A 22,121-nucleotide genomic window follows, 5' to 3' on the forward strand; every position below is an offset into this window, starting at 1 on the left:
ATTTTATTTAAAGCGGCAATTGTGTGTCAACGGAACGGAGGACGATTCTCGTTTCTTGACCACAACATGACAACAGTCCCAGTTAGTGACTTTAATCCACACAAAAGCGACTCACGATATTTTAATGGCTTTGACAGGAGTTAAGAAGCGGACTTGCCGCTTCTGAAGAGCAGTGGTTCGAAGCATTGCTTCAATGGCTCACGCATCAAAGTGGAGTCGCGCTGCAGAAACGGTTGATTACAGACCCGTTGCAGACCAAACCCGGAATATCCGTAAGACTTTATTTGTTCGTCCGTATGACTCTGAAACTCGGAAAAATACGTATAATTTACGGACAATCCATATAGGTTGACATGTATGGCTGTCACTGACCGACGAAGCGTCTTAGTTTTTACACCTCCCGACCTTTGAGCCAGCCAGGTCGCGCATGCGCATTCCCATATACACGCAGCCATGTAATTATACGCTCCAGCGCAACAGGTGGCGCTGTGTGAGTTTTTTTTTGCTCTCCGCCATTACCGACAGAAGAAGAAGAACAAACGAACGTGTGTGCTTTGGATCGTTTCACAGAAGGTGAGTGTTTAACAATCTCAGGTTAAAAACGTAAATTTAATGACAAAAGTGTCTTTACAACGATGTAAAAACGGGCGTCCAAACTGCCAGAACGCCGTGAAACGCGGCTGAAGGATTTTCAGTCGATGCAGTAGAAGATTCTGTGCCCCTCGACCCTTACGTACCGCCTGTGACGTAACAGTGACACAGGATCTACCGGATGCCAAAAGGTTCAAACTCATCCTCCAATATACTTTGTTGTATTTTGGTTATCATGTGCTTTGTTTACACATTTAGTTTGTATAACTTAGTTTACATGAAAATTCAGTAAGGTGTATATTATATTCCAATTCTAAGGTGGAACTATGCCAGTATACAAAGGTATATCTAAAAAGACTAAAATAGGAGAGTAGAAAAGAGTAGAGCCACTTAGGTGCCTGGTCTTGAGAACTAGGGATGTTATTTATCTTCTGTGTTTTTTTTTTGTTTGTTTTTTTGCACCAAGATTAATATTTACCCAAAAGGGTACTAATTTTGACCCCCTGCCATTTTAAGCATTTTTCTTTTATTGCCTCTCACATACCTGAAACATTGTATCACAAACAGCCTGCTGTTCCCATCCACGTCGAACAACGTTAGTGAGATAATTGACAGATGAATGAGTTTGAGAATACATTTATTGTGTCAAATTGATAAATAAAAGACAGAGTTAAATAAGTGTACAGTATTTTCTTTATTAAAAGCCCGGGCTTTACTTTTTTCTGTTTCAATTTATTTTCATTTATATAGCACCAAATCACAACAAAGCTGCCTCAAGGCGCTTCACACGAGTAAGGTCTAACCTTACCAACCCCGAGAGCAGTGGTTTTCAAACTGTGAGGCACGCCTTCCCTGAGGGGCGCCAGAGTTCTTCAGTGGGGGTGGAAGGAATGGTTATCAAGGCCCGCTTCTTTTCGAGAATCATAAAGAAATGATTCGCTCTCCTGACATCAATAGCCTTTTTGCTTAATGATTCCCTTATTGGTCCTTCAGAGCAGTCTTTGTTTTTGAGGGTGTTGTACTAGGAAAATGATCATTTGTCTACTAGATTACAGACCCTGCAGCAGGTCTGTAAACAAACTCTTCTGCAGCGGCTGTTCTTGAAGCCTGAACCAACGAAGCAGTGGGCCGGAGCACTGCTTTGTTGCTTCGATGGTTTTCAGAAGCAGCAAGTCCGCTTCTTAACCCCTCTCAAAGCCATTTAAAGATGTCAATCGTGAGTCACTTTTGTGCGCATTAAAGTCGCTAACTGGGATCTTGTTGCAGGTAAGAAACAAGAATCGTCCTCTGTTCTGTTCGCACAGCTCCAAACGCTGCTCCGATCTCTGCCGAGTCAAGTTAGAGTCCGGTCGGAATTAATAACTTCAAAGCGAATCGCCATTTTAAATCAAATGACACCTCTTTCCAAACTTTGGAACACAGACAACAAACTACAACAGACCTAAACATGTTTAGGTCTGTTGTATATAAGAATAAGTATGTATACTTATTCTGCAATGTACATACCATCCAGGACCGTGCACCTTACCTTCTAATGTTTACATCATATATATATTTTTTGATACTTATTATTTGATATTGCTGCTTTTCTTGTTACTTGCCTACACTGATTTTGGAGTTGGCTTTTAATCTCGTTGTACATTGTATAATGACAATAAAAGGCATTCTATTCTATTCTCAACAACTGCACTTTTTATTTTTTATGTTGTTTGATTTTCCTGTTTTCTGATTCTTCACCTTTATGAAACTTTGTAAAAACCTTGTAACTGTTACAATGGCTTAAGCAGTGGCTCACCCCTCTGAGTCTGGTCTGCTTGAGGTTTCTTCCTCAATATCAAAGGGAGTTTTTCCTTACCACTGTCACCTGTGTGCTTGCTCTTGGGCAAGGGTTTTCAAAGTGTGGGAGAGTGTGCCCCCCTCAGAGAACAAATGAATAGCTGCCCCCCCCCGACACATACACACAAATTCAACATCTTTGTGTTTCCTTTTATTCTTTAACACATCTTAAAACACATTTTAAAAGTATTTGTGTGTTTATAAGGAACTGTATGCATTCACACATTTTACAGCCTTTATAAACATTTTAAACATGGTTTTAAAGAACTTTCTTGTCTTCCATTTTTACCTTCTGTCATATTTTAAACATTGTTTTTTTTTTTAAACATCTCACATTTTTAAAAAAATATTTTTGGCATAACTAACACATTTTTACATAGGGATGGATATTAAGTAAGTAAGTAAACTTTATTTATATAGCACTTTTCACAGACCAGGGTCACAAAGTGCTTCACATGATAAAATCAATAAATACAAATACATGCCCATGCAGAGCTCTAAATGTAAGCACCAGGATTTTATAATTTGTCCTAAACGAGACAGGGAGCCAATGCAGGGACTTGAGTATTGGGCTAGTATGGGCTCTCCTGTGGGTGCAGGTCAGAAGCTGTGCAGCGGAGTTTTGCACAACCTGCAAACGAGCCAGTTCTTTCTTATTAAGACACGTGAACAGGCTAAACATATTGATAAGATTTTATCTATCGATGCCATTATCGATTCCTTTATCAATACCTCCTGTGAATTTTCTGTGTATTAAAAGTAGGCATTTACAGGTTTTCTATGTCAATAACATTTTATTGAGTTTTAAAGTAAATTCACATAAAATTGGCCACTGGATCCTTGAGCCCAGGATTTAAATAGAAATAAACAAAATCTGTAGTTGTTGTCAAAAGCATTTCCTTTCAGACATTAATGGCATGAATGTCACTCCAGCCGGCTGAACTCAGCCGGCTGCACGTCAGCATCAATATAATTCATAAAGAACGCAAGACATCTGATTTTGGGAGGAAAAACATACATACATTGTTAAAAATTTAAATATTGCACATTATGGGATGGAATGTTGCACATTATCGTCAGTGCATGTGGGAATTCAGGATGGTTACTGCTTTGGGAAAGAAACTGTATTTGAGTCTGTTTGTTCTGGTCTTAATACACCTGTAGCGCTTCCCTGAGGGCATCAGGTCAAACAGTTCAAAGCCAGGGTGGGAGCTGTGTTTAGTGATGTTTAGGGCTCTGCTAAGGCAGCAGGAGCTGTAAATACCCATCAGGGAGGGGAGAGGGCAGCCAATGATCTTTTGGGCTGTCTTTGCGACTCTCTGGAGCCTCTGCCTGTCTGCAGCAGTACAGCTGCCGTACCATACTGTGATGTAGTATGTCAGCATGGATGCTCGATAGGTCAGCAGCAGGTTGGAGTCCAGCTTGTGCTTCCTGAGGACTCTCAGGAAGTGTAGCCGCTGCTGAGCCTTCTTGGTGACTGCTGTGATGTTCACAGACCAGGAGATATCATCGGAGATGAGGACACCGAGAAACTTGAAGGTGTGAACCCTCTCCACACGCTCGCCATTGATGAAAAGGGGGGCTGGGTCAATGCTGTGCTTCCTGTAGTCAATGATGATTTCCTTGGTTTTCTTGGTGTTCAGTGCTGCCAGCTTCAGGACCTCCTCTCTATAAGCTGTGTCATCACCCTTAAAGACGAGTCCGACCACAGTGGTGTCATCAGCAAACTTGATGACCAGGTTGTTTTGGTGGGCCGAACTGCAGTCGTAGGTGTAGAGGCAGTATAGGAGGGGGCTCAGTACACAGCCCTGTGGGGAGCCGATGCTCACCATGCAGGTGGAGGAGAGGTGGGGGCCAAGTCTCACAGTCTGGGGCTGGTTGGTCTGAAAGTCCTTGATCCAGGCACATGTGAGGGGGGGAGGCCGAGAATGGCCAGTTTTGTAGTGAGAATGTCCGGGATTATTGTATTGCAGGCTGAACTGTAATCCACAAAGAGCATCCGAACGTAGCTCTGCTGCTGCTACAGGTGGCTCAGTGCAGAGTGGAGAGCTACGGCGATGGCATCCTCCGTGGATCTGTTCGCACGGTATGCGAACTGGTGAGGGTCAAAGTCTGGAGGAAGATAGACCTTGATGTGCTGGAGAACTAGTCTCTCAAAGCACTTCATGACTACCGGAGTAAGGGCCATCAGACAGTAATCTTTCAGGCTGGTGATGGAAGACTTCTTCGGCACAGGTATTATTGTGGTTGCTTTGAGGCAGGACGGGTTTTGAGTGCAACTCCAAAGGTGCTTTTCTGAGGTGCTAATAATTGTTAGCCAAATAAAAGATAATGAAATTTAACAAATGAATAATTTAAATATATGTCCAACTAAATTAAAAATGTGGACCAAAGTAAAATGTAAAACGAGAATTATGTACAACTGTGGAATAATATTGCACTGGAAAATATTGCACATGGGTACAGCTATTGCACAAGAAACTTGAAAAGTGCAGATTAAATTGGTTTGTTATTGTTCAGTGCAGTGATCGCTCTGGGGAGAAAGCTGTCCCTGAGTCTTTGACCTAGTTTTGATTGACCTATACCGTCGGCCGGAGGGTAGTAGGTCAAACAGGTGGTTGCTGGGGTGGGATGTGTCTTTGCTGATGCTGGCAGCTCTGCTGAGGTAACGAGAGCTGGCAATGTCCTCCAGGCTGGGCAGAGAGCAGCCAGTGATCCCCTGGGTCATGTTGATCACACTCTGCAGTGCTCTTCTGCCTGCTGCTGAGCACCCCCCGTACCACGCTGTAATGCAGTACGTCAGGATGCTCTTGATGATGGCTCTGTAGAGCAACACCAGCAGCTTCTCCTCCAGATTGTTCCTCCTGAGCACCCTAAGGAAGTGGAGTCGCTGATGGGCTTTCTTCACCATCACTGTGGTGTTGGCAGTCCAGGAGAGGCTGTCAGAGAGCTGCACTCCCAGGAACCTGATGGAGCTGACCCTTTCCACACAGTCCCCATGGATGTAGAGCTGGGTCAGCCCTGCCCTTCCTGAAGTCCAGGATTATTTCTTTTGTTTTGTGATGTTCAACGGCAGGTTGTTAGCTGAACACCATGCTGTCAGTCGGTTGACCTCATCTCTATAATCAGATTCATCCCCCCATGAGATGAGCCCAACCACAGTGGTATCATCCGCAAACTTTATGTGATAGTGGCGGAAAGGTGGGGGCCAAGTTTCACGGACTGTGGGCGGTTTGTGAGGAAGTCCTTGATCCACTGGCAGATGGGGGTGGAGATGCCCAGATGTGTCGGTTTCTGGACCAGGATCTCCGGGATGATGTGGTTGAAGGCTGAGCTGAAGTCCAGGAAGAGCATCCTCACATAGCTCCCAGGTGGCTCAGCGTGGTGTGGAGCGCTGTGGTGATAGCGTCTGCTTGCTGCCTACTCTGTAATATGGTGTTAAGTTTTACACACATCCCTGGGTGTGACAAACCAAAGCCAACCGCTTTACAACCCCAGTTCCAATGAAGTTGGAACATTGTGTAAAATGTAAATAAAAACAGATAACAATGATTTACACATCCTCTTCAACCTATATTCAGTTGAATACACCACAAAGACAATATATTTAATGTTCAGACTAATAGACTTTGTTTTGTGCAAATATTTGCTCATTTTGAAATGGATGCCTGCAACACATTTCAAAAAAGCTGAAACAGGGGCAACAAAAGACGGGGAAAGTTGATGAATGCTCAAAGAACACCTGTTTGGAACATTACACAGGTGAACAAGTTAATTGGAAACAGGTGAGTGTCATGATTGGGTATAAAAGGAGCATCCCAAAAAGGCTCAGCCATTCACAAGCAAAGATGGGGCGAGGATCACCACTTTGTGAACAGCTGCGTGAAAAAATACTCCAACAGTTTAAGAACAATGTTTCTCAATGTTCAATTGCAAGGAATTTAGGGATTCCATCATCTACAGTCCATAATATAATCAGAAGATTCAGAGAATCAGGAGAACTTTCTACATGTAAGCAGCAAGGCCGAAAGCCAACATTGGAGCAAGTGTTCCTCACAGACGCAGAATATCATTAAAGGCTTCCAGGAATCGGTAAAGGGTGCAACCCTAAACTGAACTTTGTAGTGCAGCATATACCTCAAATAATCTTTCACTTGGTGATACAAGCACTAAATTTGGAACAGAGGTGCTTCAGGACCTACTCTCTTAAAAAAGGTCGCTATCCAGGTAAAAAAACAAAATGGCCACCATTTTCCAAGATGGCCACCAATCAAACTTGTTTTTAAGCTTGTTTTACCTATATTTTAATTGAATAACCATATCTGGAAGATGTAGCAATGGAAATATATGATTTGGAGCCTACAAAATCCAATTATGCAGTCAAAAAACAAAAAATATTGAAAAATCAGGTCATTTTATGTAAACGATATAAATGAACACTCGTTCAATGATGTTTGCAATCTGCTAAATTTCCTAAAAACATAACACCAATGATTACATGTTTGTTGCTTTGGTGTGAAACAAAGTCTCTGTTGATGTACAGTTTGCATAAGTTCTTTTCATTCATCACATTTGCAGGAACATAACTGTGTACACTTGAGGCTGAAGTGATAGCATTTGCATCTTCCTCGGCAGTCAGTCTTGCATCCACATTTTGTCAATTGCTGGCAACTCTCTGCAATTGCAGGAAGCTTTGACCACAAAACTTTCCAGATCTCACCATCTTTTATCCAATCCCAGTTGGCAGGGCTTTCAATTTGCATTTCACACACAGTAGCCTTGCCCCATATACAGGCAGCTTGGAAGACAGGCTGTTTTACATGCTCGAAGAGGGATGCACTTGTTGGTGGAATGGCATCATACGGTCTCTGTTTCTGAGCAAACAAGTCCAGTCTTGCCTCATCAACCTTGTTTGCAGTGCTGTTCTTGTCATACATAATGATGACAGACTTCTCAAGAATGTTCAAGTCAACATCTTCTATGACTGCCGGACATTTACTGAGCTTATTGAAGACATGGGTCACTTCAGGACAAAAGTCCCATGCATGCCATGCTGTTTTCTTGCCTTTGCCACGGAAAGATGATACAACATCGCAGCCAGTGAAGGCATGGACGAACAGCATACCATTGGACTTCTCTGGGCCAAGATTCAACACAGTGTCATGGATTGGCAACCACCTGAGGGAATGACCATGGCCAAACTCAATCCACAGCATTTCCAATCCTGCATCCTGGAGAGTTGCAAAATTGATGACTGCAACAACAAGAATATCTGTATCACTTGCCTTAACTAACACAGATTTTGCCTTTTGCTTGGCTGCATCAAGAGCATGTGTGAAGATTCTGGTGTCAGCTTCTTCATGGTTGCATGGGCTCAAGCTCTCCAGACTGATGGGTTTGTTGGACAGAGCTTCTTTGCCTTTGGTCACAATTACAACATTTTCAGCACACAGGGATACTATCTTGTCAGCAGGTTGATTTCTTGAAAGAGTGGTATGTTTGTGGCTGTCATGGAATAGCCATCAGAACTACACTTATAATGAGTAGGGGGAGATTTCAGCTCCTCTTTTGTATCTGTCTGACAGAGGCAGCACTTCTTCCAGTCTGTTCTAGTACTGCAACTCAATGGATTTTTTGTAGACATCTTGCGTAATACGGTTAAAGGCCGAGGGGCTATCCTTTTACCACCCAGCCGTATGAAATATCAAAGCACATTGAGGTATGGGATACAACAAGGTTCAGGCCTCTTGTGCCCTACACCTAGCCCGATCGTTCATCCAGTGCCATTTAAGTCCCATGCGATCTGTACAGAATCCGGGTAACTGATGCCCCATTACCCTTGGCTCGGCTCTCCCACGCTGGCACATCCTGTCGATTCAACTAACTAAATTTCTAGTTAAGCTATATACAGGGGCTTATTAGATAGCATTTGGGACACTGAAATACTGAAAACTGTAGTGAGTATACTACTACAATAGTTAGTAAACTACAGCTACTGTACTACAAGCCGACACTGAACCCCATGCTGAGTCTCACAGCAGTGATGCCACCAGTGTGCCCTGGTTGTGCTATGGCATCACTCTGATTCATAATATTGAAAACAAGAGCTAGTTAACATTGTATTACAACAATGATGGCAAGGTTTTGTATGTAATATGTAATAACGTGATCGGACAGCTGGATGTGTCATAAATATGCATTTTCAGTCATGAAATGGCTGCCATTTTTAAAAATGGTGACCATTTTGGAATGACATTGATACTATTAAGTTCTCCTGGTCAGAATACATACATTTTGATATTTGCATTACTCAGATGTTTTGATTCCTTGACATTCTGAGCTGAAAACACCCTTTTTCACCTTTAACGTGGCAGCCATCTTGAAAAATGTCAGACATTTTGTTTTTTCACCTGGATAGCGACCTTTTCTAAGAGAGGAGGTCCTGAAGTACTTCAAATTTGGTGCTTGTATCACCAAGTGAAAGATTCTTATGTTATATTGACTTAAGCTGCCTCACTATTGCTGTGGAGAAAAGAAGCCTCATGTCAGTGGGTAGCACTTAAAATAACTTTTGTCCTCTGTGAAGACAAGTGTCACTTCAGTGGAATGTGGTTTGTAAGTAGGCCAGCACAGTTTAGCCGGTACATGATATAATTTTGGCCGACGGTAGAGATTTGGACTCCACCGACTAATCATGATAACGCCTGCTGAGTTTTTCGATTAAAAAAAAAAAACTCCTCTGTGAAGCGGCTGTGTGTGTGAGGACCAGTTTGCTGCGGCGGAGAGGGCTGTTCTGTCGCTGATATTTGCAAAGCCATTGTTTATTTATTTCAGCCGACGCAGTGGGGGAAGGCGGAAGCTCTGTCATGACCTGAATCAATCATTTGAGAAAGCACCACGTTAAATAACACAAGGGTGATTTTACCGGATTAGAAAGACAAAATCAGCCAAGTAATGTCACTTTACCCAGACTGACTTCAAATATGAGTAAATTAGGTATTTTTTATAAAATGTTGAGTTTTGTAAATGAGGAAGTTACTGTCCTGAAAGCACTTCATGTATTCAGAGCGGGTGTGCCATCTAGTGTTCAAGAGATGAAACTTCAGCCACTGACCATAAATTAATTTAATTCTTTCACCAAAACATCAGATCTAGGTTTGCATCTTAGATGTACCTTCTGGCAAATTGTACCAGTAGTTTTGAGATCTGCACAATAAATGTTTTCAGAATTACATTTTATCTGTTTTTATTTTTTGTTGTCATTTTTATTTATCTATTTTTGATCAATTTACCTTTGCTAAGGGACACATTCAGAAACACATAATTTTTACACTTAAGTTTATATCGCGATACCGTTATCTTGAAGGGATTCAGTTTATACCGCGATATGAATTTTAGGTCATACCGTACAGTCCTATTTGTAAGAGATTAATTTCAGACTGACTGGTTTTAAAGTGTGACAGACTTTAAGGGTGATGACTGTCCACAAACAGGCTCAGCTGTGTGTCCATGTGGTTGGTCAAACTGACTTTTTTTTTTTCTGGTAGAAAAAAACCACACTCACCCCAGCTGGATTTGAAACCACAAAGGTACTGGCTGTCTGCAGTATTGTGTATTGTGCAGTATTTATGGGAGGTGATGGTCTAGTGTTTAAAGTGTTGTGCTTGAAACCAGAGGATCCTCAGTTCAAATCTCAGCTGACTGCAAAATCACTAAGGGTTCTTGGGCAAGGTCCTTAATCCTCTAGTTGCTCCCGGTGTGTAATGGGCACCTTGCATGGCATCAGCCTGACATCGGGTGAATGTGAGGCGTTATTGTAAAACGCTTTGAGCGTCTGATGCAGATGGAAAAACACTATATAAATGCAGTCCATTTATTATGTGTCTGTCCCCCAGATTTAAAACCTTCAGACAGAGGAACCTGATGACCATAAATGGACTGCATTTATATAGCGCTTTTCCATCTGCATCAGAAGCTCAAGGTGCTTTACAGTTAAGCCTCATATTCACACAAACACACGCACACACCAATGTCAGGGTGCTCCCATGCAAGGCGCTCACTGCACGCCGGCAGCAACTTGGGGATTAAGTACCTTGCTCAAGGGTGATTTTGGCTGGGTTTTGAACTGAGGATCCTCTGGTCTGAAGCCTAATGCTTAACCACTAGACCAGGGGTCTTCAACTCCATTCCTTGAGGGCCGGTGTCCTGCAGCTTTTTTAGATGTGTCTCTGCTTCAACACACCTGAGTGAATTAATGAAGCCATTAGCAGCACTCTGGAGAACGTGACTGCATACTGAGGAGGGAATTCAACCGTTTTATTCAGGTGTCTTGGAACAGGGACACATCTAAATGTTGCGGATACCGGCGCTTGAGGACTGGAGTTGAATACCCCTGCACTAGACCATCACCTCCCTCAAAATAAAGATAAAACTGATGTCCTTAACTGACAGCAATGTTCTGCGTTACACAGTCAGTAGTGACGCTACATTTGGACATCAGATGATTGTGCTCAGTGGTCTGGGGTTAGATCATGGATTGGGTATGTTAGGTTTGTGTGAAACCCAGTTTCTGGTGGTTTTAATGAATGAGGTTGTTGGGGAAGTGTAATGACACGGACCCACAACAGGGGGCGCAAATGAATGGTCAATAGATAGTCCAATAAATACAATTTATTGTGGCAAATGTGCACAACAGGTCGAATACTGCTTTTTGACAGTCAATTACAAAATACAACAGGTGATGTGTGGGCAGGCCCGAGGGTAGGAGACGCCTATCCAGAGAAGAGCCGGGGCCCACAAGGTTCTGCCGCCAACGAAGACCTGCAGTACACCGAAGCCACCAAGTCCCGAGTCCCCAGGTGGCCTCTACTTCAGCTGTCAGATCCGGTACTGCTGGCAGGAACAAAAACAGGTTAATGGTGGGTGTGTGGACACCCAGTAAGCAGTCAGCAACTCACAATGTTTATCCACTTGGAGGGAACACCTCCACCTCCAACTCTGGAACCAGTTAACGGCAGAGCCTGAACTACTACTTAACGTAAGTGGAATGAGGAGTGAAGATCGTCACTCCCCCACCGTCCACAAATCCAGCTCCAGCTGTAAGTAGAGTTCCAGGTACTCCTGCAAAAAGTTCAGAACAAACAAGGTATGTGCGTTCGGCACAGAAACAACGGCTGAGAGAATTACCTGAGTGGTAAACTGATATCTCGGCAGAGATGTGGTGTCTCCTCCAGGCTTTTATGGTGCCGTGATGATGATTACTGACAGCTGGTAGTCCTGGCTCCTGGGTGGTGACTGCGCCCTCTGGTGCCTGAAACCCGACTACAGGCAGGGCGCCCTCTGGCGTTGGCCAGCAGTACCTCCTCTTCGGGAGGCCCACATAACAGAGGTCTCACCTTCTGGGTTTGTCAACAAGCATCTTGTTCAGTTGGTTTACTTGCCGTGTGCCAAGTAGATTTGACTCCCAACTTTCCTGGCACAGCAAGTGAGCACCATGGCAGAACGTCGAGCATATTATCAACAAAGACAAAATACAACTTATCATCTGAAAGTTGATGTTTTAAATAAATTGCCACAATATTGACCATTTCATTTACAATGAAATTGACATGAGGACAGTGTCTCATTGACGCCTTTCCCCTTCCCGATCGCTTGTGTTTGTGTGAGTGTGCCGGCCGATAATGTTTGCAGATTGCCTGACTGTGGATGAAAAGCTGATGAGTCTCTGTCTCCTTGTGTGTCAGCATGGCTAGTTGTGAACAGGTGGCCGCAATAGGACGAGTCCTGGCTGACCCAGGAAGGGACCTGGCCTGCCGCTTCAGAGCTCTCTTTACTTTGAGGAATCTTGGAGGTAATGCATGCTCAGACACTCAAACATTTCAGCAGAAAGACAAACTTAAGACAAACATCAACAAATCTTCCGGCAAACTTTAGCTGAATTTTCACATCATCTCTGTTCCACTCCATCATGAAGCTGGATAACTGAGGATGCAAAAGACAAAAGTTAAACTGCATTTTCTGCCATCACATCCACAGAAGCCATGGAGTGGCTCTGTGGGGACTGTATCATAGATCGTGATTTGTAACAGGGGTCTGCTTTTGCATTTTTGTTGTTTGTTTTGTGCTCTCAGGTGCCGAAGCTATTGAGTGGATGAGCAGGACGTTCACAGATGAGTCTGCCCTTCTGAAGCATGAACTGGCCTACTGTCTGGGACAGATGCAGGATAGGCGGGCCATACCCATTTTGATTTCAGTGCTTAAAGACACCAAGCAAGAGCCTATGGTCCGACATGAAGCAGGTAAACAATGTCACATCCCCTTTGGACAGACTTCAAGGGGGGTAAAATGTGTTGCATCCCCTGCAGTCAGGCAGTCAGACGATGCTTTGATTTTTCTGCAATCAATGGATAGTGTGATTGCAACACTTGAGAAGCTGAGTGAGGAATCAGTGTCTGGGTTTGCAAAGGTCCTGGATCCAGACTAAGATCTGGGCATTCAGTGAGTTCCAGGAGTCGCCCATCAGAAGTGTATCAGTATGAGGTGAAAGTCTTGAACATGCAGAGACGTTCACTTATCTCGGCAGTGACATACATGTCTCTGGGTCCTCGGTCTTTGAGATCTAGAGACACCTGGGAAGATCTTATGGAGTCATGAGGTCAGAGTTGTTTGGTGATGCTGTTATCTTCACAGGTGAATGAAGGTTCAAGTGTTTCAGGTCCTGGTGAAGTTTTTCAAGTTGAGACTGTGGCCTGTTTCTGCAGATGTACCCATAAAGAGCTTAGGGGCATATGTTTTGCAAACTTAGTTCCCATTACTACATTGGGAAATGGTAAAATTGAGGATGCCCCACTGGCTGTTCCTGCAACGTCAAATATTTTGTGTCTGCTACCTACAATCCGCATGGAACTTTTTAAATCCAAACCTAATTTCTTAGGCATCTTATATATACTACTCTGGAACCACCCCCAAATCCCAATAGTCTACCCCAGTGAGGTCCATAGTTTGGGTCTCATTAACATAAGGTCACTGTCCTCAAAATCACTGTTGATAAATGATGTAATTATGGAACACCACTTAGGGCCCCGTCACGCTTCGCACAAATGAAGCCATCTCACGACGCTCCCAGGATCGCATGGATTATAACACAGGCTGCAGGCTGGCTGGTGTGTGCAGAGCGGTGGGATCTGCATCTGGAGCCATTCTGATGGTGATTAGTTTATTCATACTGTAATGGCTTGGTGAAATAGTTGCACAGTCATTCCTTCTACTGTGTTAGTTGGTGTATCTGTCGTAATATGTTTATTACAGCTGTGACACCCCGGTCAAACATGCTATGCTGCCGAAACGCATTGCCTCACTGTGGTGCAGCGGTGTATGACAGCGCATCTGCACATGGTGTTATGTATGATGTCCATAATATTACAGAAACATTGTCTAACCCATGAGAGGGACTGACAATATATCTTTGATAATATGATTATTGTGGATGTAACACCCTGTCCAGATGTGTGCGTGGCTCTGAGGCGCATTGACCTACAGTGACACACAGAGTTTTTGGTATGATTGCACAATATTAACATCTATTTCACAAAATGAATGCGTGCCACAGACTTTACACATTACAATATTTTCTTTGCACATCCCAAACGGTATGTACTGGGGGTGCGGTCCTGGACATGCTGGCAGGATTTGATGTGTTTGACCATGGCGAATGTCTCTCAAGCATGATCAGACTGTTCCGAATGCTGTTTGACACCGTGAGAATATTCAGAATGCAGTTAGAGGCCACCTTGACTGCCATTCGATATTTTTCCCACCCCAAAACGCACCTCAGAAGTAGAGAGCATGTGCTCTACATTCGGGCTGGCCGCATGACTGTGACCAACCCTTTGGAGTGCACTCAGAATGCTGTCAGACGTTTTCGAATGCGCCTCGACTTTGCCCGAATGGAGGTTGCATTTTTCATTCGGACGGGATTCGGGCTCATTCTGTCTCTAGTGTGGTGGGGGTATTAGATATGATTGGCTTATGTGAAACCTGGCTTAAATCTACTGCTGTCCTCCCCTTAAATGAACCCAAAGCAAGGCAGGGGTGTTGCTCTAATTTCTAAATCTGGGTTTAATTTACTGGCTGTTGGGGGTCTAAAATATAATTTCTTTGAACATCTGACGTGCTGCTCAGGATACTACATATAGCCAAGGTCAGAAGAATAAAAATAATTATGCTATTTTGTCACTATATGTAGGCCCCCGGACTCATATTCTGAATTCTTAGATGAATTTAGTGAGTTTATATGTAATTTGTCAACCCGTGCAGATAGAATTCTGATTATTGGTGAATTCAACAGTCATATAAATAAGCCTTGTGACCCTCTCTGCAAATCATTTATGGACATTATGGCTGTATTAGGATTCCGGCAATGCATTCAGGGTTCAACACACGGGTTACCCTGGATTTGGTCCTTCGGAAGATTCAGATGGCTTTTGGTGGCTTTTCAGTCGTGTGACTATCCGAGAAATTGTGGATGAGGTGAGCATGTCACAACATGTCCTGTGAGGCTTCAACACGAAGGCGCTTTTGCTGTGCCATCAGCTTCCTGCCGATGAATTTCGCTGCAACTGTCAAAATGCATGTTTTAATACTGTTCATGCCTCTAATAACAATATTTGAAACAAATCCATCAGGTTTTTGAAAAAATTAAAAGGTCGGATACTTTTCTAACAGACCTCGTATATTGAATCTCTCTTATCAACCGGACAATACAAGTATGATCCATCTGTTCCTCTGTGGATGACCCATAGTCACAGACATACAGTCATGAAATGACATGAATGATGAAGCAGTTATCTCTTCTCATGTCCACATCTACTGGTCCAGTGCGTCCAGCCGGCTGTGTGCATGTGTTCTGCCCGACACGCATGTCTTGTGGACGCTGTGCCGCAGGACTGACACCGCATCATGTGAAACAGAGCTCACATGGGTGGGGTGACAGTCAGATCGCCTGCTGCGTGTTCTGATCTGACTGTCCGTTTAAACCTGGGAGCAGCCTGTCAGTGTCCGCGCCATGCGCGTGCTCGCTCACTACAGCCCGTCCCCACAATGGTATATGTTTTTATTTATGTCCAAGTAATGACAAAAAGCAGACATGCGCATCACAGTGGGCAGTTAGTTCATATCTGTCCAAACACAGTACGTGTTGTCCCGCTGGGATTTCCAGAACTAGAGATCTCCACAGCTGTTTCTGTCGACAACCACACCTCCTGTCAGTTCAGCGCACACACCAATGTGTCATTGTGTCTGTTTGCAAAGTCACACTCCTGGGGCACTTAGATTTCACTGAGAGTACGACAGTGATTGTCTGCAGTCTGTTGTCGTCCCAAGAGTGCAACTGGCCACACATTTTCTAAGTGCCATGTGAGCGGTGTTAGATGTTTGTATGTGTCACCTGGAATTTGGCCGACACCTGTGGGAGAGGGTTCGATGGGCTCTCACAGTGCACACTTTGTCTTTCAGCCGCTGGTGTGCTCAAATAGTTGTAGCAACAGGTGTAAGAGACAGCTGCGATTTTACACGATTCCTGCTTCATGCGCACTTTATGCGCAAATCGACCAAATTCACACTCTGTGTGAAGGGACCCTTACCACTGTCGCCTGTGTGCTTGCTCTAGGGGTTGGTAAGGTTAGATCTTACTTGTTTTTATGCGCCTTGAGGCAGCTTTGTTGTGATTTGGTGCTATATAAATTGAAACTGGTGCTTCCTGTCTTACTGTATGGTTGCAAGACATGGAGACTAACCAATGAGCTTGGGCTGGATGCCTTTGGTACTTGCTGTCTTCGAAGGATCCTTGGGTTCCACTGGAATGAATATGTCAAAGAAGCATTCACTGCGAGAGACTAGGATGAGGAGTATCTGTTTCGACATTCTGACCTTGTGGCCTGTTTCTCATGCATGATCCGGAGTGTCTAGGCCCCCGTGGCTGGAGGAGGACAGGGGACATGCCCTTGTTTCACCTGGCTGCCTTAGACAGATGGTTATGTTAGAAATGTGGGAATGAACCGGTTGTTTCCCTGGGTAGTTGCCATACAGGACCCAAGGTGTTTCTGTGGTGTTGTGGATGCAGTGAAGTGCAGCACCACCACATGCTCCCAGACTTGTAGTGTCGGAGAACAATATCTCCACCCCCAACTCCTTGGAGGAGTTCGTTTCTAGTACCGCAGATCTCTGGAGCTTCCCCACCCACAGCTGTTTCACAGCCTGTGTGATCTCACCAACGTTTGGTGGTCCACAGCTAATGGAGAACCAGCCACAAGAACCCTGCATTAGACAGCCAAGGATCAGCCTGATACGTGTGCTCAAAGCTGTAGTCACTGATTGGCTTCCAGTTCTCACATCCACACAGTGAGCCTGTAAATGCGGTGCTGATCAGTCTTCAGAGTTGTCCTTGTATGTGGACTGATGAGTTTGAAGATGTGAGCACTGACAACAGCCGTGTGTCTGTTTACAGGGGAGGCTCTTGGAGCCATTGGTGACCCTGGGGTCCTGGATCTCCTGAAAGAGTACAGTCTGGATCCGGTCATCGAGGTATGGATTGAACGCTGAACTTCTCACAGGGCGCACTCACACACACACACATAAACAGGAAGTCTTGGTTAAAGGGCATAAAGGGGATTTTCTTAGAGTTAAATTTGCTTTGTGGAGTGTCCGTGTTACGTGGAGTTTGAAATCTAACCTGGGTCAGCTTGCTCAGAGGCATGTGACCCCCCCCCCCCCCCCCCCCCCCCTTTACAAACCTTTGGAGGTTCTTTTGGTGTAAAATATGACCTTGCCGTCATGTTTTCATACCTGTGATATCTAAGACAGTGCGCCAAATTAGAAGGCCCACTTCCTTCCTTCCATGTTTCCTTGCTTGCATCCTTGCTTCCTTCCTTTCTGTGTACATTGTTCCAAATACTTAGCAAACATTGGCTCGTTATGTTCAATTGATTAAAGTATTGGTGAGTCATGAATGATCAAAGTTCAGTGAAGAGCTTTAAAGTTCAGGGTTCTCACCAGGATTTCTTTATATAGAGACATGTAATTTGTGCAGTTGGTCAATTTTCTGCCACAGAGTTCATGTCAGTCAGCAGCACCTGAACCTTGCCCAGTTTGCTGGCTGCTACTCTTCTTTCCTCTTGGTGTTGAAGGGTGTACCTCAGGGCTCCATACTTGGATCTCTGCTCTTCACCATATATACAAATAATCTCTGACAACATATCAAATGTTGCTTTCCATTTTTATCCAGATGATACAGTTGCCTATTGTTCTTCGCCTCCATTGTTCAAACTCCAGAGTTCTTGCAATCAACCTTCCATGTTGTACAGTCAAACTTAACTAAACTTAATCTGGTGTTAAATGCAGATAAGGCAAAATGTATGCTTTTCTTAAACTGTAAAAAGCATTTTATTACGTTCGCCAAGGACATAATAAAATCATTGGCATTTATTTATCTGTCTGTCTGCTAGTAAGATTATGTCAAAACTACTGCATGGATTTTGATGAAATTTTCACCACAGATACATATTAGGTCATGGAAGAACCCATTAAATTTTGGAGGTGATCTGGATTCTGGATCATGTTTCACTTTATATAGGCTTTCAGGGATTACTGTTAGCAGGATTATGTCAAAGCTATGGATTTTGATTAAAATTTTCAGCACAGATACATATTAGGCTATGGAAGATTCCATTACATTTTGGAGGTAGTCTGCATCCGGATCTGGATTCTGGATCAAGTTTCACTTTATATAGGCTTTGAAGGATTACGTCAAAAGCACTTCACGGATTCTCACCAAATTTTCACCACGGATAAATATTAGATCATGAAAGACAACAATAATTTTTGGAGGTGATCTCGATCCGAATCCGGATTCTGGATCAAGATTTCACTTTATATAAGCTTTGGAGGATTATGTCAAAACCTCTTCACAGGGGGACTTCCGGTGACGTCGTGGATGCAGCGGTAGCAAAGTAATGGAGCTCCGCCGGACATAAAAGAAAATAAAGGTGACAACTATAATAATTCGACGCTGAAACGTTAGAAACAGAATACTAAAACATGAGTTCCTCTGCGGGACAAAGAAGACAGGAGAAACTTGACCCCACACGAGGAAAAGACGATAACAAGCTGAACCCGCCGAGCCCAACTAGCAAGAATTCGGCTAGTAGCAGCACAAATCAACCAGATACAATGGTACTGGAAGAACTGAGAAAACTTCGAAAAGAAAACCAAGACGGACACAGTCAAACTAAACTGTCTCTTAACCGTGTGGAACAATCTATTTCCGATTTAAAAAAAAAAAAACCAACTGGCTGAACACGAACAACAAATGGGGAGGTTGGAGGAGAGAATTAGCACAGTGGAGGACACGGAGACGCGTCACCACAGAGCACTGAGGTATTTGCTGCACCGCGATATTGAGCTTACAGCAAAGTGTGATGACCTCCAAAACAGATTGAGAAGAAACAATATCAGGATCTTTCAAATCCCAGAGGATAGTGAAGGAGGGGATGTAGCTGGCTTTGTTAAAGACTTGCTCCTGAAAGAGCTTAAACTACCACCAAACTTAGACATAAAAATCAAAAGGGCACACCGCTCCCTGGCGGCCAAACCCAAGGATCCAACAGCCCCACCGAGGTCGATAATAGTGAGATTCCTGGATGCAGCGATAAAGGACACGATTATAAAGCAGGCATGGAGCCAGGGGAAGGTGGTCTACCAAGGTAAAATGATTTACTTCGACCAGGACTATTCTCCCGATCTGCAACAGAAACGAATGAGGGTCCTTGAAGTTATCAAACAACTTAAAAAGAAGAACATCCAGGCAAAGTGTGTGTACCCGGCACAACTGAAAATTAAGCTGAGCACTGGAGAGAAGACGTTCAGATCACTAATGAGCGCCGCCACATTGCTGAAGGAGCTGGGGGTCGAGGGGCGATACGAGGAGAAGGAACGCATTGAGGAAGAACTGAAGGATGGATGGAGGAGCAAAGAAAGGAGAAGGAGAGGGATGCCTTTGTCTTCAGCTGATCTCAAAACCTTTCTGCAAGGAGAAGACTGAAGGGTCCCTACCATTAAGGTGGACAATAAGCATATTCTAACTAGCATAGAGATAAGGTTTCTGGACTTATAGTAGATACATCTAACGGACTTAAAGGAACACAATAAGCATCACTATGTTCTATGATTTGAGTATATTTTGTTGTCACAAAACAAGGATATATGATAGATGGTCCAAGGCGGATACGCTGACCCTATGAGTGGTATACACTCTGCTGGACCTCTCTTACAGTTTAGTGTAACATTGGTCACATTTGCATTGTATGTACTTTTTTCCACAGAGAAGGTAGGTCACACCTCTCTGCCCCAATACCAACGGGGATCTGACATGGTCATAGCTCAGCTGATATGTCAGATTGATGTATTGGAAGCATTTTTTTCTTTTTTTTATGTTCTTTGTGTTTTGGTTCTCTTGACATACATAACTGATATCACTTGGTTTGGGGTTAACTTCAATATGATGTTTAAGGGTGAACAGGTAGAGAATTATATGGTGAGACTCTATGGGGACTATGACTGAGTTGAATTTCATAAGTTATAATATAAGAGGAATCAACAACCAGATCAAGAGGAAAAAAAATTCTGGGACAATTAAAGAAACTACATTGCTCTGTTGCTCTGATACAGGAAACACACCTATCAACGGTGGAGCATTTAAAATTGAGAGAATGGGTAGATCAGGTTTATAGCTCATCATGCGAGAGAGCAAAGAAGAGAGGGGTTGCCATATTGTTTCACAAATCTGTGTACTATAATAATGAGAAACTCTTTCAAGATGAGGAAGGAAGGTATGTGATGGTGATAGGCACGATTGCAGGAAAGAAAATAACTATAGTTAATGTGTACGCCCCAAATGAAGACTGTCCACATTTTATTAAAAAAATAACAGCTTTATTAGCGGAGAAAAGCGAGGGGATCATACTGATAGGGGGTGATTTTAACTGCACTCTAAATTCAAAGCTAGATAGGCTACCTACAATAAGATTATCTCAATCCAAAATGGCTAAGGGGCTGACGGACATGATGAAAGAACTGGGCCTCGTAGATATTTGGCGCCAACTTCACCCTAATGAGAGAGACTTTACGTTTATGTCTCAAGCACACGGAAGCTATTCGAGGATAGACTTCTTCTGCTTATCAAAAACCGAATTCCACAGGGTAAAAGAGTGTACAATTGAACCAATAACTATTTCGGATCTTGGCCCTGTGACCATGAAAATTAACCTGGGAGCAGAAAACTACTTTAAACACTGGAGACTTAATGTTTCATTATTAATGGACTCACAGTGGAACTTGTACATGAAACATCTAAAAATATTTTACTCAGTTGTGTATACAGAGCACCAGACACTTGTGTTGTGAAATTTACAGATAGAATAATAGAGCTATTCCATCAAATTAAAAACAAAACGCTTTTTATATGTGGAGACTTTAACATTAACATAGAGAGCTCCAGTTGCCAAAGAATAAGTGATTTTTTGAATTCAGTGTATAGTTTGTGGTTATTCCACTTGATAACAAAACCAACCTGAATCACATCGCAAAGTGCAACGGTAATCGACAATATATTTACAAATAGAACAGATGAAATTATCAGGAATGGGATCTTGATGACAGATGTTAGTGATCATTTACCAGTCTTTTCAATATTTAAATATAAAAATAGGTACAAGAAAAAAACTGTTATAAACTTTAAAAGAGACAAGTCAGTAAAAGCCTTAGAGGCATTAAAATATGATCTTAAAAATCAAAATTGGGAAGAAGTTTATGTCAGTGATGTTAATGTAGCATATAACTCATTTATGAAAATATTGATGAAATCATATAATAAAAACTGTAAATTAATAGAAATTAGTAAGAAAAGAGTAAATAAACCATGGCTGACAAAGGGAATAAAAAATGCTTGTGCAAAGAAAAACTATTTATACAGGTGCTTTTTAAAAATGCAAACAAAGGAAACAGAACACAGATACAAAAAATATAAAAATAAACTATTGACAATAATTAGGAAACAAAAAAAGATTATTATAGTGAACAATTAAATAAGAATAAAGATAATATGAGGGCAACATGGGGAATTATAAAAAGTGTAATTAAAAGTGATGGAGCGAAAGCAACTTTTCCAAATTACTTTGTCAAAGAAAATAAAGAGATATATGACATAAAAGAAGTGGCAAATGGGTTTAATTATTATTTTTCAAATGTAGGATCAACTCTGGTGGGAAATAAACCAATAGTAGAAGATACATTACATACACTTGTAAATACGGTCAATAGTATTTTCCTGGACAATGTGGAAAAAGAAGAAATAAGAATTATTGTAAAAAACTGTGTAAGCAAAAGATCAACTGACCATGAAGATTTAGACATGATGACTGTAAAAAGTATAATAGAAACTGTTATTGAACCATTTACTTATATTTGCAATCTGTCTCTGTCAACAGGGATTTTTCCAGATGAAATGAAAATTGCCAAGGTAGTCCCATTATATAAAAATGGAGACAAACATAAGTTCTCTAATTACAGGCCAGTATCATTGCTTCCACAGTTTTCTAAAATTATGGAAAAGGTTTTCGTGACAAGGTTGGATAAATTCACTG

The 22,121-nt window shown here is 42.7% G+C and overlaps 1 protein-coding gene across 1 annotated transcript in view; it reads left to right on the forward strand.

Moving 5' to 3' along the window:
* Positions 1-525: 525 nt before the first annotated feature.
* The window catches only part of dohh (deoxyhypusine hydroxylase/monooxygenase), a 40,041-nt gene continuing 18,445 nt past the window's right edge, over positions 526-22,121 (forward strand). The window contains exons 1-4 of the mRNA XM_034180186.1: positions 526-573; positions 12,171-12,277; positions 12,558-12,725; positions 16,931-17,007. Coding sequence (XP_034036077.1) covers positions 12,172-12,277; positions 12,558-12,725; positions 16,931-17,007 — 351 coding nt within the window. The 5' untranslated portion in view covers positions 526-573; position 12,171. The remainder of the gene's footprint in view (positions 574-12,170; positions 12,278-12,557; positions 12,726-16,930; positions 17,008-22,121) is intronic.

The sequence above is a fragment of the Thalassophryne amazonica genome, chromosome 10 (genome assembly GCF_902500255.1).
Source record: "Thalassophryne amazonica chromosome 10, fThaAma1.1, whole genome shotgun sequence".
Lineage (NCBI taxonomy): Eukaryota > Metazoa > Chordata > Actinopteri > Batrachoidiformes > Batrachoididae > Thalassophryne > Thalassophryne amazonica.